Consider the following 15,744-nt stretch of genomic DNA (forward strand, 5'->3'; position numbering starts at 1 on the left):
TGAGAGGAGCGAACGTCCTATGACCTCCCCATACACACAGGCGGTTAATAAGACCTTTGAAAAATAGCAAAATGCTCATTACAGACTCAGACTCAGGGAGGCCCTGGGCATAGTGCTGGAGGCTTGGACTTCAGTGAGGTAGAAGGCTCAGGTAGAAGGATCTTGAGCTGGCGGTCAACATGAGCTGTAGAGTGAGACCCAGACTCACAAAAAGTAAAAAGCTGGCTAAGGATGTGGTTCAGAAGAAAAGCCCCTGCCTAGAATCCCTTAGTGAAGGGCTGGAGACGTTGCTCAGTGGAAGAGCCCTCCCTAGAATCCTCCAGGAAGGAGTGCGCGGCGAAGTAGAGCACTTGAGACCCTAGATTCCATGCTCAGCAAACCAATCACTGTTGAGTGGAAGTCACAGGGAGGGGACTTACACCTCTCACCTGTCCGTCCCCATCCTTGCCTGGCTCCTCCAGCCCTGACCGCCTTCTAGATAGTTGATCTCGAAGGTTCAGAGTCTAGAAGAACCAAAACACCGGAGCACACTGAGTTCCTGCTTAGAGGCCCTGCGGGTGTCCTCCACCGAGACCTGGCCCCTCCCCTTCTCTGCCACGCCCCCTACCTCCTGATTGCTGAGTTCCAGCTCCTCCTCCAGCACCGCCACTCTCTCTAGCGCCATCCGCAATCTTTCTCGGACCTGAGGAGGGGTGTGAGACATATTCAGACCACATAGAGCCTGGAGCTACTCAGGAGGCTGAGGCAGAAGGATGCCTAGTGCAAAGTCTCAGTCTGAGTCTGGCGAACTTGTCCCTTATCACCCTGCGGAAGAAAGGTCTGAAGCCACTGTGAGTGTGGGGTGTCAGCCAGGTATCAGGCAGGCTATCCCCCGGTATCCACTACTCTCTTCTTATTTTTTAGACAATATAACCTTGTGAGGCCTGGAACTCTCTGTGTAGACCAGGCAAGCCTCAAATTCATAGAGATCTACCTGCCTCTGCCTTCTGAGTGCTGGGATTAGATAGTACATATTTCTTTTCAATCAATTCATGTTCCAATTCGACACAATAATGTTTTCTCAGGTGTGAATATCTCCAGCCAATAATAGCCAACTTTTTTTTCTCTTTCCCACTTAGTTTAGTTGAGGTCAACCACGTTTTCTTCATTTTCTGACTCGCCTACCTTTTCATCCAGGGCCTTGTGATGCTCAAAGAGGGACTTGAGAGCCTTGAGCACCTCCACCTCCGAGGAGACGCCTCCAGGGGACTGGGCCTGCCGCTTCACCACAGTCATTCTCAGGGAACGCTCGTGCCTGGACACCAGACACTCGAGGTGTTCCAAAAGGAGCTGGAAGGATAGGGCATGGCGTCAAGGAAAAGACGCAAGGGAGAAAAGGCAGGGTCAAGGCAAAGGGGACACGTTGGTAGTGCACAAGGAAGAAAATATAGGAGCATGCAGAGGTGAGGAAAAGAGGGACAGCAGAGGAGGAGCTGAGGAAGGGGATGATATCAACAGAAAGGTCAGGTCAGGGAAAAAAGGAGGGGAGCACGGGAATAAATGATCCAGGAGACTGGGAGCAAGAAAACCAGATGCTGGAAAAAGACATGTTGGTCGGCACCACCCTATGTCCCATCCAGCTTAGAACCCCATTGCCAAAAGCCCTCACCCGGGTGTTGTTACGCTCCGCCTTCAGCTCTGCGATCTCTTCTTCTCTCTCCAGAAGCTGTTCCCGACATAAGTTAAGCTCCTTCGTCAGAGCCGCAAACTCCTGTCCAGGCGTGGGTAGAATCAGATGGCTGACTCAATTATTTTCCTATTTTCTCTCTTTGCAAGAATTTGAAGGCTCCGCCCCTTCTGGCTAGGCCCCGCCTCCTCCAGCCACTCTAGATTGACCCTTGCTAAGTCCAGCTCCTCAAGCAGTTCAAACTTCTCCCCTCTAGGCGGTACTCTCCTCCCTGTTGTAGCTCTGGACCTATGGGTCCTAATTAGGTCACACCTCCTCTTGTTGCTCAGACCCCGCCCTTCCATCTATACCACGCCCATCTCGATGATGAGGCACACCCACCAATAGCAAGCTAATTCCATATACCTCCCTACCGGAGGCAGCTGGCACCACCCCTCCTAAGCTACCCTCTTTTCCCAGCTAAACCTTCTAGAGGTCCCGCCTTCCTAGTAAAACCCAACTCTTTCTTACACTGCCTGCCTCTTGCTAAGCCCCACGTTTTTTTTTTTTTGCGGCTCAGGCCCCGCCCTTCCTCTATAGTCCCCGCCTCTCCTCCAGGCACCGCTTTTCTCAAGCTCTGCCCTCCCACCAAGTTCTACCCATCTTGCCATTCAGGTCCCGCATCCTCAGCAAATCCTACGGCTCAGGCTCCGCCCTTTCCATATAAGCCCGGCCCATCTCGCAGCTAGGACCCGCCCATTAACAGCAAGCCAATCCCATACTCCCTTCCTCGTGGCTCCGCCCTCCCAGGACGGCCCTTGCCTCTAGGCCACGCCCCCTCGGGCCCCGCCCAACCTGAGGCAGAGCGATGCTGAGCTGCCGCTGCAGGGAATCCTTCTCGTGGCCGAGCTCACGCAGCCGCAGTTGCGCTGTCGCCAGTCCATCCTGCGCCTCTCGCAGCGTCTCCAGCAGGCGCTCGCGCTCCGTGAGCATCGTGACCATGAGGCGCTCCAGCTCGCCGCCCGCCTCGTCCGGGCCCAGCGCCGAGCCCCGGCGACCATCCTCGCTGATGGTGGGCATCACCTCGCACATCATGGCGGCGGTGCCGGCCTGCGGGTGCGCAGAGGGGCCAGACTAGCCTTTTCAGGGCTCAGGAAGAGAACTGAGGCGCTGCTAGTTTGGTACTCCCTGGGGCCCCAATCCGGGCATTGCACAAGGGGCAACTGAGGTCAGTCAAGCTGATCATGACATGGGGGAAAATGAGGTTCAGCCACGTGGTGGGGAGGCAGGGAAACTAGGTGCTGGCCGCCAAGAGCGCGAAACTGGGGCCTGTCCTTTGTAATCATGGCAAAGATAAACTGGGAATCCATTGCTCTTGGATAAACAGCGGGGACTTCTTAGGTAAAAGCATTTCGGGATGTTGAGACTTGACTCCGCCAGACACTGGTAGCAAACCAAAGCCTGGCTACTCGAGAACTGAATAAAGCCGGGGGACTAGTCACTGGCTGAGTGGGTTAAAACTAGCTTTTGCCTGTTGTGGCTCTGCTTTGAATCCTCAACCCACTCCATAGATGAGGAAACTGAGGCCCAAGCCAGAACCACGCCTTAAAAAAGTCACGGGACTTCGGCTATGAATTAGGTCACTAGGCAGTGATGTGGTGCCCGTCCCTCTCTACGACCTAAGGACCAACAGTACACTTGAGGGAATAAGAGAAAAGCACGAGAGCTGGAGTCATAGCTCAGCGTAAAGCACATGCTTGGCACAGCGCGAAGCTCTGGGTCGAGTCCCCAATACCAATAAAGTAAATAAAATATCCATTTATTAAGCCAGGCAAGGTAGTGTAAGCCTGTAATCCCAGTAGTTGGGAAGTGGAGTCAAAAGGATCAGGAGTTCAAAGTCATTCTCGGTTATTTTAGGGAATTCCAGATCAGCAGGGATTACATTAGACATTTTCTCATAAAACAAAAACAAAGCAAAAATGCCTAACACGCAAAAAAAAAAAATGCCTAACACGAATCAGGGTCGAGTCATTTGCCTCAGGTCGCAGCTGTCTAGGCCCCCCACAGCCCGTCGACCCCCACAACAAGAGGTCTGCGATTCCAGCAGTCTCCTTCCCGGAGCCCTCCTTACTCCTAGTGGGTCTAGATCGCTTGAAAGACCCATAAAATCTAAGGTGTTGGAGTCTTCTCCGCCCTTTTTGGATCTAGGTGTCCTGGGATGCTCCTCCAGCCCCGCCCTCATGAGGCGGTAACCAAGAGTATGGGAGGGGGAAGGGGCGGGGTTTATAGGGCCGGAAGGCGGGATTCGGGCCCTCCTGGCCAGGGGCGGGGCGGAGATGTAGTGAGGGCCAGTGAGCCTCTCCCTGGAACCCTTCAGGTCCAACAGGTCCATCTGGCCCGGCCGAAAGCAGGAGGGACTTTCACTCTTCCCCAGTCCACGCAGCGGCCTAACCGGTTTGAGATTGGATACTTCCCAGCTCCACCCAAATGAGGACTGTGACCAAAGCCTTGCTCTAGGGCCTTGGGTTCTTGTGAGAGGAAGAAGAGGGCTGCTGATGGGCTCTGGAGTGTAGCAAAGGATGCAGCTGAGTCCTGAGAGCCCCTAGTCTTTAAATGGTGGTCATGAAACTCTACGCCTCCCAGAAACTGAGTCCAAGAAAATGTTTCTGAGAGAGAAGGCCAGCTTTAGGCAAGACCCCAACATGGGGAGCTCAAAGCCACAACTAGGTCAGGACACACAGCCTGGGGTGACTTAGGTCTCAACGGGGTCAGAACATACAGCCTGGGGTGACTTAGGTCTCAACGGGGTCAGAACATACAGCCAGGGGTGACTTAGGTCACACCTGGGTCAGGACATACAGCCTGGGGTGACTTAGGTCACACCTGGGTCAGGACATACAGCCTGGGGTGACAGGTCTCAACTGGGTCAGGACACACAGCCTGGGGTGACTTAGGTCTCAACTAGGTCAGGACACACAGCCTGGGGTGATGTAGGTCTCAACGGGGTCAGGACATACAGCCTGGTGTGACTTAGGTAGGTCTCAATGGGGTCAGGACATACAGGCTGGGGTGACTTAGGTCACACCTGGGTCAGGACATACAAGCTGGGGTGACTTAGGTTGCTGTAGACCTCAGATTCACTGAACAAGAAAGTGGGTACTCGGGCTGGAAAAATGATTGAGAACACTGCTCTTCCAGAGGACCCAGAAGGCAACTCACACCTGTCTGTAACTCCAATTTCACAACTTCTGACGTTCCCATACAGACATACATGTAGGTAAAACACCAATGCACATAAAATTGAAATAAACAATTAAAAGAAATAAAGTGGACAATCAGTGTCCTCAAAATGCTACACCCCACACTAAAGACAAGACACTGAGCCCAGAACTGGCCACAGAGCTGCTTTTTTGCTAACTAGCGGGCCCTACGCTACAACTGAGGTTTCGAAGGTAATATCAGTCCAAAACAACCTGACAAGAACCCAAAACACAGAGGTGAGCAAAATGACACAAAGGGACATCCCTAATGCAGGACATAGTAAATCTGGATACAGTAAAGATACAGAACTCAGAGCCTGCTCAGCATGAATGCATGGACACAAAATAAAAATCGAGCCCCCAGCTGATCCCCGGTGAGGCAGAAGGATGGCAGGTTAAAACCAGCTGGAGAGCTGGGCAGTAGCGATGCACCTTTATTTTGTTTTGAGGTTTGTTTGTTTGTTTTGATTTTTCAAGACAGGGTTTCCCTGTAGTTTTGGAGCCTGCTCTGAAACTCACTGTGTAGCTCTGGCTGTTCTGGAACTAGCTCTTGTGGACCAGGCTGACCCCAAGCTCACAGAGATCCACCTGCCTCTGCCTCCCAAGTGCTGGGATTAAAGGCGTGCGCCACTACTGCCAAGCTTGCACCACTGCCCGGCTGGTGCCCATCTTTAATCCAAGCACTCAGGAGACAGGGGCAGCTCGATCTCTATGAGTTCTAGGCCAGCCTGGTCTACAGAGTGAGTTCCAGGACAGCCAGGACTTGGAATACAAGCAAACAAACAAACAGATAAAAAACAAAAACTAGCCTGAGGAAATCCTGTTCCAAACACACACACACACACACACACACACACACACACACACACACACACACCAGGGCCAGCAAGATGTCTCAGTGGGCAAAGGCATTTGTTACCAAGACTGAGAACCCGAGTTTGATTCTCTGGGACCCAGATGGTGTAAGGAGAGAACCTACTCCTGCAAGTTGTCATTTGACCTCCACCCTCACACTGTGGCATGTGTGCACACATACAAAAAACCCACAAAGTGTAGGAAATAATAGGGATACAAAGAGATTCCCTAATGGGGGTGGGGGTGTTCAGGACACAAGAACATTTTTGAGGCTGAAGGCTCTAGAAAAACAGAGTCGAGAACAGACTTAGAATCCAAGGCAGCAGGTGGAGATGGAAACCTATGTTCCATCAGGGACAAGTCTGACACCAGAGCTAGGGTCATAGTAAGGGGAGGAAAGAAGTTGGGGATCGAGGGGACAGGGCCCTAGAACCTGAGACTTGAAAAGACAAGAAGCAGACTGTTCTGGGACCTTCCAACTTTAAAACTAGGCAAGCTCCAGGGGCCGGAGAGATGGTTCAGCAGTTAAGAGCACTGGCTGCTCTTCCAGAACACCTGGGTTCAATTCCCAGCACCCACAGGGAAGCTCACAACTGTCTGTAACTCCAGTTCCTGTAGATCTGGCATCCTCACATAAACATACATACAGAAAAACATCAATTCACATAAAACCAATCTTTTTTTTTGATTTTTTGCAAGGTTTCTCTGTAGCTTTGGAGCCTGTCTTAGAATTCACTGTGTAGCCCAGGCTAGCCTCAAACTCACAGGGATGTGCCATCTCTGCCTCCCAAGTGCTGGGATTAAAGGCATGAGCCACCACTGCTCAGTAAAATAAATCATTTTTAAAAGATTGTGCAAGATAAATAGCACAAATTTAATAAATACTAGACTATTTAACTGAAAACAACACATTCTACAAGTTAGAATATCCATGGGGTGAGAAGGAGCTCTAGAACAAGGGCAGACATGACCAGAACATAAAACACATCTAAAATGAAAACACTGGAGACCTTACATTGAGATTATTTGAAGGGGTGGTGGTGGGGCAAGATATTTTTGTCTATTTGGTCTTGTGATAGGAATCGAACCCTGGATCTTGTGCACGTGAGGTGAGTGCTCTACCTCGGAGCTATACCCCCAGCCCCAGCTGCTAGAAATATAGGACATGTCTGAGGAGAAGGTTGAGAGCAGAAATTGACATAGGGATGTTATCTAGGTATTTGAAAAGACCAGAAGAGAAAAAGAAAAAGAAGAGGAGGAGGAGGAGAGGAAGAAGAAGAGGAAAAGGAAATGTGCACATAGACTACATGGCACAACCCTGCTCGTTGGGGATGGGGAGAAGCAAGTGGCAAAAGACATGCCGAGAATGTAGCACATGGTATAGAATGCGGATCACGCCTTGATGAGGATGGAATAGATGTACCATCTGGAAATGCTCTGGAACTTGGAATCATGAACGTAACACAAGGAAAGGATTCGTTATAACTAGAAATGCAGGAAGATGGCAAGTAGGTTCCAGGTCAAGAACCCTGGCCACAGAACACACTGGAAGGAAGGGATGGCTGCTTGGTACTTGGAGTATGAGATATCAGACATCACCATATGGGTCTCTAGAGGCAATGAGATGCCAGAAATACATCAACCACCCAGCTTTAGTGGGAGAGGAGACTCTGCAAGTCTAGCACCTGAGATGACAGGCAGATGAGTTCATTAAGGCCATGGAAGAAGTGAAGTTGATGGAACGGCGAGGCCACAAAAATCTGAAGATGGGAGTGCAGTGGAGAGCCAGGCGGGGGTCCAGACCTTTGAGTCCATGTGGAGGGTGTTACAGACTTAGAGCCTGAATATTTGATGAGAGTGTAGGGCTAGGCAGGTGATCTGATGGACGGGACAGTTGTCATGGTCTGAGATTCTGGGTTCCTAGGATGTATTTCTTTAAATGGGGATTACGAGATGGGGTGAGACACCTAGACCGCCCAGAAGGAAGGAGGACAGAAGCAAAGGAGTTGCATTCCAGATTTTTGAAGAGAACTCATGGCGCCTGAGTCCCTAAGGCAGTAAGCAGGTGCCGGTGTACCAGGAGACTGGGCACATTTGTCTGACAAGGGGGAGTGGGGGGAGGGTTGTTAAACTAGGTGCTAAGTGGAGGGGGGTGGGCAAAGCCTGGGAAACTGGATTCCCCAGGTGCTGAATAGGGTGACGGCGATTACTCAGGGTCAGCAGATGTTGGGTACCAACAGCCCTTCAGAACCAGGTGGGAGCTGGAGGTTCCATGACAAGGTCTCTAAAGCGTCCTGGGCAGGGACATTCAAAAGCCCTGAAGTGAAGCAGCCAGAGTCCGGAAAGCTAGGGTGCCTAAACATGAGAACCCTGCGGCCCAGCTAGGGGTGGTGGGGCGCCGGGGATCCCCAGGTCAAAGGCGCGGTTAGGGGGATCCCCACGCCGCCTGCACCCCCTTCTGGGCGGCTGTGGCAGGAGAAGGGGGAGGCGAGGCTACCGAGAGAGCTGACCATGGACAGCTCCAGCGCCGGCCTGTTTCCAGGGCGAGCGGGCCTGGACGGAGGAACGCTGCCGGCTGTTCCAGCCAGAAGGTGGGGGCGCGAATGGGGGAACGATTCGGAAGCAATAGAGGTAGCCGTGCAGCGGTGGCCAGTGTCTGGAGCTCCCAGGACTGGGCCCAAAGGGGGGATCTAGACTAAGGGGATTCAGGCTTCTGGGCCCTGGAGGAGGCAAAAGGAGGCAACCCGCCTGAGATACCAGGGTTCGGCTGGGGACTCTGGGCTCCGAGAAGGGACACGCCTGGTTCTCCTGGGTTGGCTTGTGAAATCTGGACTCTGGGTTCCCTTGGGATGTAGATGGGGATGCAGGATTTCGAGCAAGTGAGTGGGGGAGGCTAGCCCAGGGGTCCCCGGGGTGGGCGCTGCCGGGCAGGCTGGGCCGGGCTCTTACCTACCTGGTCCGCGGCGACTGCGGGAGGAGCTGGGCTGCAGTAGGGACGCGGGGTGGGGTAGGGGCACCGGGTGGGGCCCCTGGCGGCGGCCGGGGCCCGGATCTGGAGCTCTGGAGCCCTGTCTACGCCGCTAGCGCGGGCTCAGCGTCTCTTGCTCCGGCTTCGGCGCTGGGGACCCCCCTCCCCCTCACGGTCTCACAGCCTTCTTATTCCCTAAAATAGCCCCCTGCCCTTGTCACCGTACAGCCTCCCCCCGCGAGGCCGCAGTCGCCAGATCCAGGGGTGCCCACCAGCGCCCCCCCAATCCCACCTTCTCCCCCCCAAAAAATTTCTCCTCCCTCCCCCTCCCCCAACAGATCCCAGGCGGTCGTGGCCCCTTTAACAGAAGACTGACGGACGGCGCTGAGTGGCCAATGAGAATTAGCGTCCGTGCCGGCCGGTGACCAGGCCCCGCCTCTGCATCGAGAGGGAGGGGCCGCGCGGGCGGAGAGCTGGGGGCGGGACTCATGGTGCAGCGACCAATAAGTATGCAGCGTGCGGCGGCCTGGGATGGAGGCGGAGCCCGGCAGAGGATGATGTCACCTGAATCTTGTAGCGCGCGTGGAGCGCTAGTCGCGACCCCGTGTTCCCGCGGCAGCGCGCACCTCACGGGACAGGAGGGCTGGGTGGCGGGTTGGGAATTCAACGTTCAAGGTGGGAATCTTTTTTTTTTAAAGGCAAGGGCGGCTCCCGGAAGGATGTGCTCGGTTGGAAGGTGAGGCGAGTGGCCGACGGGTGGTGAGTGCCTGGTACTCCGCACCCCTGCGCCCGTCTGGGGAATTGCACGCGCCCCGCTACCGACTCCCTCTCAGACGGTGGCACGGCCGCTGGGCTCCCCCAGCGGATAGTTCGCTCCGCCACGCCTACGGAGGCAGAGCTCCTGCTGCGTTTCAAGACTCCCGCGCCCTACCGGCAGCGGGAGACCCTTCCGAACCTCTAAAGTGTTGGGGACAGTGGTCTTCAGTAGTGCGCCCTGGCATTCATTTAGACGCAGCCTTGGGCCCGATTAGTCTCTGGGAAGCCGGCCAACCTCAGTCTTCAGTGCTGCTCGAGCAGAGTCGATCTCGCTACCCATACTGCAAAGAGCTTGGTTTTAACCTCAGCTTCACCCTCCTCCTCCACAGACACTATTCCAGGATGCGCGACAGACACACAAGACACTTGGTGAGGGTTAAAGATCTTTAAATAAGGTGCCAGTGACAATAAATAATACTGTACAGGGGAGGTGGAGGGTCCTGCTGATTTCAGCCTCGGGACTCCAAAGACCTGCAAGGATGTGGAGAGGGGAAGTTCAGGCTCAGAGGAGGTTCAGTGGGGCATGAGATGTTTAAGGCTGAGGTTCTGGAAACAACGGTTCAGAAAAGCAGACACAGGGATTCTGAGATTAGGAAGCCAGAGTCCCAGGGCCTTGGCTACCATGGTAGGGCTCAAGGGTCAGGAAGCCCCTGTGAAGAGCCAGGGATAAAGGACCACCGGGATCACTGGCCTGGCTTGGGAGTCTGGGGCTGGGGACGGCAGCAGGGGGAGAGTGGGCGCGAGGCTCACGTGTAGCTGTGGTGCTGCTGGCGCCTCCGGGCAGATCGCATCTTCTCAAAGCGGGCCTCCATCTCCTCCAGCACCCGTGGGGTGTACCGCACCACCAGTTTCACTGAGCCCTGGGCGGCCTTCAGGAGTTCCACGGCTTTTTCATGGTGTTCGCCCTCCACACTCTGCAGGGCAGGCCTCGCACAGACTGCTGACCCAAACCGCTGCCCTTACCACCCTACCCAGGACACGGGACCAGTGGATAGTGAGAAGGCTGCTAGGGTCAAGCTTCCAGGGCCTTATCCCCTCCCCAGTGGATTACCAACTTGAGATTCAGCACCTGCACCCTGAAACCTGTCATGTCAGTACAGCTTAGAGTCCTAGTCAATGAAGCAGGTCATGGAACCTGTTCTTGTCCTCCCAGATCCTGGAGAGGCCTTGACACTCCCTAAGCCTACTGTTCTCACAGCCCAGTAACAAAAGCCCAGCTTTTCTGGCCAAACTACCTCCTCCGTGGTGCATTCTAACTACTGGGGTTCAGGATGTTGGGTGGCCCAGACTTCTATCAGAGCCAACCTTTCTCCTCAGGCCAGGGGAGTGCAATTACCAACCCTATCCGTTCTCAGCCAGAACCACCCTCCACCTCTGAGTCTTGAGAATTACCCATCCTTCAGCATCCACTCCAAAGTTTCCTCCTAGAAAACCTTCCATCCTCTACACTGGACTGGTCCCCTAGCATGCTCTCAAGTCCTTGAGAGCCAGCAGTGTCTACAAAAGCTGTGCTCCCTGTGTGGAGGGAAAAACCAACCAGTGCTTCCATACAGACACGGTGTGGCCCCACTCACCACACCATTCACGGACAGCAGCTGGTCTCCCCTCTTGAGGCCACCATGGCGATCAGCCACGCCTCCGGGGATGACTCGAGAGATGTAGATGGGTGAGTTCTGCTCTTTGCCACCCATGATGTTGAAGCCCAAACCCTCATCAGTCTTCGGTAGTTCCACGACCCTGGGATGTGCATGGCCCTCACTGGCTGTGAAGGCAGCCACTGTGGCCTGGAAGAGAGGAGGTGCCTTGATGTGAGGGGCACTTCAGCCAGGGTTCAAAGGTCAAGCAGGGGACTCCCGCCAGGTGACTAAAACCTGTGAGAACAGTTGCATTCTTCCACAAGCCAGGTATATCCTCAGTATTTTGCACCTGCCAATCTTGTTTTCAGACAAACTAGCCCCCACCCTAGGGGTCAGATGGGGACAGAACTGAGTCTGCTGGCAGTAACAAGAAGAGTGGGGCATTGCAGTGTGGATAGATGTCCCTGTTCACGATATCCAACTGGATCGTCTTTTAGGGTTATCTTTACGGCAGAAAAGTGAGGTCAGTTTCCTCGCCTGTTGCTAAAGAGAATCTCATGTGCATTCAAGTTAAAAATGTGCAGTTATTTAAAGGGCATTATAAATAAATCTTCATAGGGTGTAAGAGATGCGCAAATGAGAAGGAAGACGTATGAACGGCCAGCTTTGGGAGGGCACTGTGCCTTCTTTCGTGGTCACCCAGAGCTGCAGGGACAGGCGCCTACCTTGGCTGTGGCGTGAGCCCGCACCTCAGCGCTGCCAGTGATATCCAGCGTGTCATAGAGCTGCTCGTACACCTGGGGGGTGGGGGACGCGGCAGCATCAGGGAGATGCCAGTTCACAGCCCTGGACACAATGGTCTGCGTTCACTTGCCCATCACGGGCCCCGCCGACCAGCGCTAGTAAACTACAACTCACAGTTCCAAGGTGCTCACCTCACGGATGGCAGAACAGAAACGGCTCTGCAGGACCCGCTGCAGGGCCTGCAGCTTCTGCGGGGGCAGCTCTCCGCTGCGTTGCAGCCGCTCCAGCAGCTCCACGGCCCGAGACACGTCTGCAGAACGCAGTAAGAACAGCGAAGTCAGCAGGAAGGACGACCGAGGTCAGGCTGGAATCAATCGTCGGCCCTGTCGGTCCCCTGGACCCCAACCCCAGGCGGGGTGTTGTTGGTGCGCTCCGCCCCAGACCCTCCCACGCCCGTAGGCCGCGCCCCGCCCACCCTGACTACGCCTGTCCCCCGGCATCTGACTGGCGCGGCCCACTGAGCTTAGAAACCGGACTGGACCCCCCGAGCGCTTACCCCGCTCCAGTCCCAGCGGCTCCACCAGTGCAGCCATATCGCGGCCAACGCAAGCCACCCGCCCGGGCGACAGCGAGGAGGAGGTGCCGCACGAGGCCCCGCCCACCAGGTGCCGACAAGGAGGCGCAGCGCGAGGCCCCGCCCACACGGCTACCAACAGTTCGAGCCTCTGCCCTCATCACTGACGTTGAGGCGGTGCCACGCAGGGGCCCCTCCCACTTGGGGGACTTGCGAGACCTTCGTCCTCCGCGTGCCTAGCTCCCCTCCCCCCCGGCCCGTGCCACATCACTACCAGATGATTGCATGGGTTTGTTCTGGTTGTTATCTTCCTGTTACAATGTTGGTGTGCTGCTTTGCTCCTTATGGCATATCTGTGCCCTTTCGGTAGTTCCCCCTCATTTCCACACTGACAAGTCTAGGGGGCGTGGTTTCTCAGGATTCCAGGGCTCTGCAGGACCCGCTACAGGGCCTGCAGCTTTCCAGGAGCCTGGGAAAAGAGGATCGCTGTGACTAGAAAGCCTGGGATACATACCAAGAGCCTGTATCCAGAAACCAGAACAATGAAATCTGAAGTTGAAGATGTAACTAAGTCAGTAGAGTGCTAGCTTAGCATGCTCAAGACTCTGGGTCGCATACCCAGGAGCGTATAAGTCACGGGTGGTAATGCACGCCTGTAGTCCCAACACTCAGAAGTGGAGGCAGGAAGATCAGAACTCTATGCAAGGTCACCACCTTGGGCTACACACACAGCGCACAGCTTGGTGGCGCACACCTTTAATCTCAGCACTCTGGAGGCAGAGGCTTTATTTTTTTTTTTTAAATATTTATTTATTTATTATGCCTACAATATTCTGCCTGTGTGTATGTCTGTAGGCCAGAAGAGGGCACCAGATCTCATTACAGATGGTTGTGAGCCACCATGTGGTTGCCGGGAATTGAACTCAGGACCTTTGGAAGAGCAGGCAATGCTCCTAATCACTGAGCCATCTCTCCAGCCCCCGAGGCAGAGGCTTTAAAGGCGGGCCTCATGTATATAACAAGTTTCAGAGCTGCCAGGAATACACGAGACCCTGTCTATACAGAGAGAGACTGACAGAGACACAGAAACAGACCTGACCAGGAACCTTCACAGCTCACAGAGATTTTTGGAAGAGAAAGTCAAGGAGCCATAAGGCCTAGGTCACCCAGAGCGCCCAAGAGGCTGGGAAGTCACGGTGATAGCACAAGAGAGAGCTTGTACTGTCATTTACATGTTGGATTTGTATTTTCATATAAATCCCTAAAAGTGACATAGGATCGTCAGGTGTGTAACTGAAGATCTCTGGGGGCACCCAAGAAGTCTGGATTGCAGAAGTGGCAGGAGGGAGGATGCTGTCGCAATAAGCTGAGGCCGGGAGACCGGTAGACTAATGTGAAACATGCCTGTTCGGGTCGAGAGGTGCAATGGAAGTATTAATGTGTGCAGGCTACCATTTGTTCAATGGTGGCTGTGTGGAGTGCATGCAAATCTTTTCAATTTGAGAAGACTGTGCTGATGCTGGGAATGTAGCTCAGCTGACAGTACTTGCCTAGCAAGCAGAAGGCCCTGAGGCCCTGGGTTCAGGCTCCAGTATTGCATACCCCGGTGTGATGGTGCACTTCTGGAATCCCAGCCTGTGGAGGCAGGAAGACCATCAGTTGGCCAGCTTAGACTACAGATGCTTGATTGGGCCTGTGATGTCTGAAAGGGGCCTGGGAACTGGAGACCAGAAGGTGCTGCTGGCTGTCTCCGGTGTTAAGACAAGGGGAGAGGAGTGCAGAAACAAGGAAAGAATGGGGGAGTAGGGAGCTGGAGAGATGGCTCAGAGGTTAAGAGCATTGCCTGCTCTTCCAAAGGTCCTGAGTTCAATTCCCAGCAACCACATGGTGGCTCACAACCATCTATAATGAGATCTGGTGCCCTCTTCTGGCATGTAAACATACATGGAAGGAATGTTGTATACATAATAAATAAATCTTTAAAGAGCGGCTGTTTTAAAGAGGGGTGGTCATTGATATGGAATGTTGCTGCCGGCTGTGGGGATGTGGTCAGAAAAGGGTGTCTCCACCACAGCACTCACAATAGTAGCAGTGTCAATGACAAGACGTCATCCCCTAACTACCCATCGCATCAGAGAGCCAAAGATGGCCTTGGCCTCCTACCTCAGCCTCCCAAGATTTAAGGTTTCAGCTACCATGCCTGGATTCAAAGGCAGCAACCTGAACCAAACAACCAGGTACCTGCTTCAGAAGCTTTTATGGAGCTTAGTTTCTGCTTTCCTGTCTTTAGCTGAGGGACAGAGTATTGTCCTTAACCTTTAGAGCCACTCTGAGTAGCAGGGACTAGCAAAAAACTGGACAGCCACCCCTTGGCTAAGGAAGTGATCGCTGATTGTAAGTTCTACAGAGCAAATTCCAGATCAGGCTCCAAAGCTACAGAGAAACTCTGTCTCCAAAAACAAAACAAATTAAAATTTACTTTATGACTTTGTGTATATTGGCCCAGCACAGCACACATGGAGGTCAGTGCCCTCTTGTGAATGCCTAGGTGGTCACAGCTTTTGGTTTAATTCATGTTTGCCTGTGACATCCTTAGTGTGGGGCGCAAGCTGTGCTGTGAGTTGCTATTTCAAGAGGTACTTGCTTGTTGGCCTTTTACAAACTTCCCTTCTTTACCCTACATCCTCAGCTTCTTTCCAAGCCTCAAACACAACAGGAATTGTAGTTACTTTTTTTTTTTTTGGTTTTTCGAGACAGGGTTTCTCTGTGGTTTTGGAGCCTGTCCTGGAACTAGCTCTTGTAGACCAGGCTGGCCTCGAACTCACAGAGATCCGCCTGCCTCTGCCTCCCGAGTGCTGGGATTAAAGGCGTGCGCCACCACCGCCCGGCCCCAGTTGACTTTAAATTCATGATCTTCTCATACCACAACTGGCTTTAAAAAAAAAAAATTTATTATGTATAGTGTTCTGCCTGCATGTATGCCTTCACCCCTGAAGAGGGTACCAGATCTCATTATAGATGGTTATGAGCCCTCTGAGCCATTGCTCTAGCCCCTTAATTTTCTTTTTATAATTCCCAAAGTTGGAATTTCAGTCTTCTTGCCAGCCTGGGTCAACTTCTCTAGGAACTGCCATCTACTTCCATTTGTACTGATTTGTCTTTTTTTCTCCCCCAACAGGATTTCTCTATGTAGCTTTGGAGCCTGTCCTGAAACTCACTCTGTAGACCAGGCTGGCCTCAAAACTCAGTGATCTGCCTGCTCTTGCCTCCCAAGTGCTAGGATTAAAGGCATGTGCCAGTTTTGA

General features: G+C 53.4%; 3 protein-coding genes across 6 annotated transcripts in view; 1 reads left to right on the forward strand and 2 right to left on the reverse strand.

Annotated features, from left to right (window-relative positions):
- The window catches only part of Ppfia3 (PPFI scaffold protein A3), a 29,871-nt gene extending 20,704 nt beyond the window's left edge, over positions 1–9,167 (reverse strand). The window contains exons 1-6 of one of the 3 annotated variants that reach the window (XM_075953047.1): positions 8,714–9,167; positions 2,501–2,755; positions 1,649–1,750; positions 1,165–1,329; positions 608–682; positions 429–503 (exon numbers count right to left, since the gene is read on the reverse strand). In XM_075953047.1, the coding sequence (XP_075809162.1) occupies positions 429–503; positions 608–682; positions 1,165–1,329; positions 1,649–1,750; positions 2,501–2,740 (657 nt within the window). In that variant the 5' untranslated portion in view covers positions 2,741–2,755; positions 8,714–9,167. Of the gene's footprint in view, positions 1–428; positions 504–607; positions 683–1,164; positions 1,330–1,648; positions 1,751–2,500; positions 2,756–8,709 lie in introns of all 3 variants that reach the window. The other 2 variants (XM_075953049.1, XM_075953048.1) reach the window with 2 other exon arrangements.
- LOC142837753 (uncharacterized) lies at positions 8,164–9,934 on the forward strand. The gene is made up of 3 exons (XM_075953050.1): positions 8,164–8,391; positions 9,067–9,149; positions 9,427–9,934. The coding sequence occupies exons 1-3, from the start codon at positions 8,272–8,274 to the stop codon at positions 9,932–9,934; spliced, it is 711 nt and encodes a 236-aa protein (XP_075809165.1). The 5' UTR covers positions 8,164–8,271.
- Positions 9,915–12,569, reverse strand: Lin7b (lin-7 cell polarity scaffold B). Of its 2 annotated transcripts, none has more exons than XM_075953051.1 (6): positions 12,422–12,569; positions 12,057–12,175; positions 11,847–11,918; positions 11,119–11,328; positions 10,295–10,458; positions 9,915–10,015 (listed from the first exon to the last, which is right to left on the reverse strand). In XM_075953051.1, exons 1-6 carry the CDS (start codon positions 12,456–12,458, stop codon positions 9,994–9,996), a joined length of 624 nt encoding a protein of 207 aa, XP_075809166.1. In that variant the 5' UTR covers positions 12,459–12,569; the 3' UTR covers positions 9,915–9,993. The 2 variants fall into 2 exon arrangements, with proteins under 2 accessions (XP_075809166.1, XP_075809167.1); XM_075953052.1 differs by having other exon boundaries at positions 11,847–11,967; positions 12,422–12,542.
- Between the last annotated feature and the right edge of the window lie 3,175 nt (positions 12,570–15,744).

Source organism: Microtus pennsylvanicus, chromosome 18 (genome assembly GCF_037038515.1).
Source record: "Microtus pennsylvanicus isolate mMicPen1 chromosome 18, mMicPen1.hap1, whole genome shotgun sequence".
Taxonomy (NCBI): domain Eukaryota; kingdom Metazoa; phylum Chordata; class Mammalia; order Rodentia; family Cricetidae; genus Microtus; species Microtus pennsylvanicus.

Coding starts and splice junctions, on each gene's coding strand:
- LOC142837753 (XM_075953050.1), top strand. CDS start 8,272: ATGGACAGCTCCAGCGCCGGCCTGTTTCCAGGGCGAGCGGGCCTGGAC. Junction 8,392..9,066: donor ACGATTCGGAAGCAATAGAG/GTAGCCGTGCAG, acceptor CTCCCCCAACAG/ATCCCAGGCGGTCGTGGCCC. Junction 9,150..9,426: donor ATTAGCGTCCGTGCCGGCCG/GTGACCAGGCCC, acceptor TTTTTTTTAAAG/GCAAGGGCGGCTCCCGGAAG.
- Lin7b (XM_075953051.1), bottom strand. CDS start 12,458: ATGGCTGCACTGGTGGAGCCGCTGGGACTGGAGCGGG. Junction 11,919..12,056: donor TCTGTTCTGCCATCCGTGAG/GTGAGCACCTTG, acceptor CCCACCCCCCAG/GTGTACGAGCAGCTCTATGA. Junction 10,459..11,118: donor TGCTGTCCGTGAATGGTGTG/GTGAGTGGGGCC, acceptor CCTGCCCTGCAG/AGTGTGGAGGGCGAACACCA.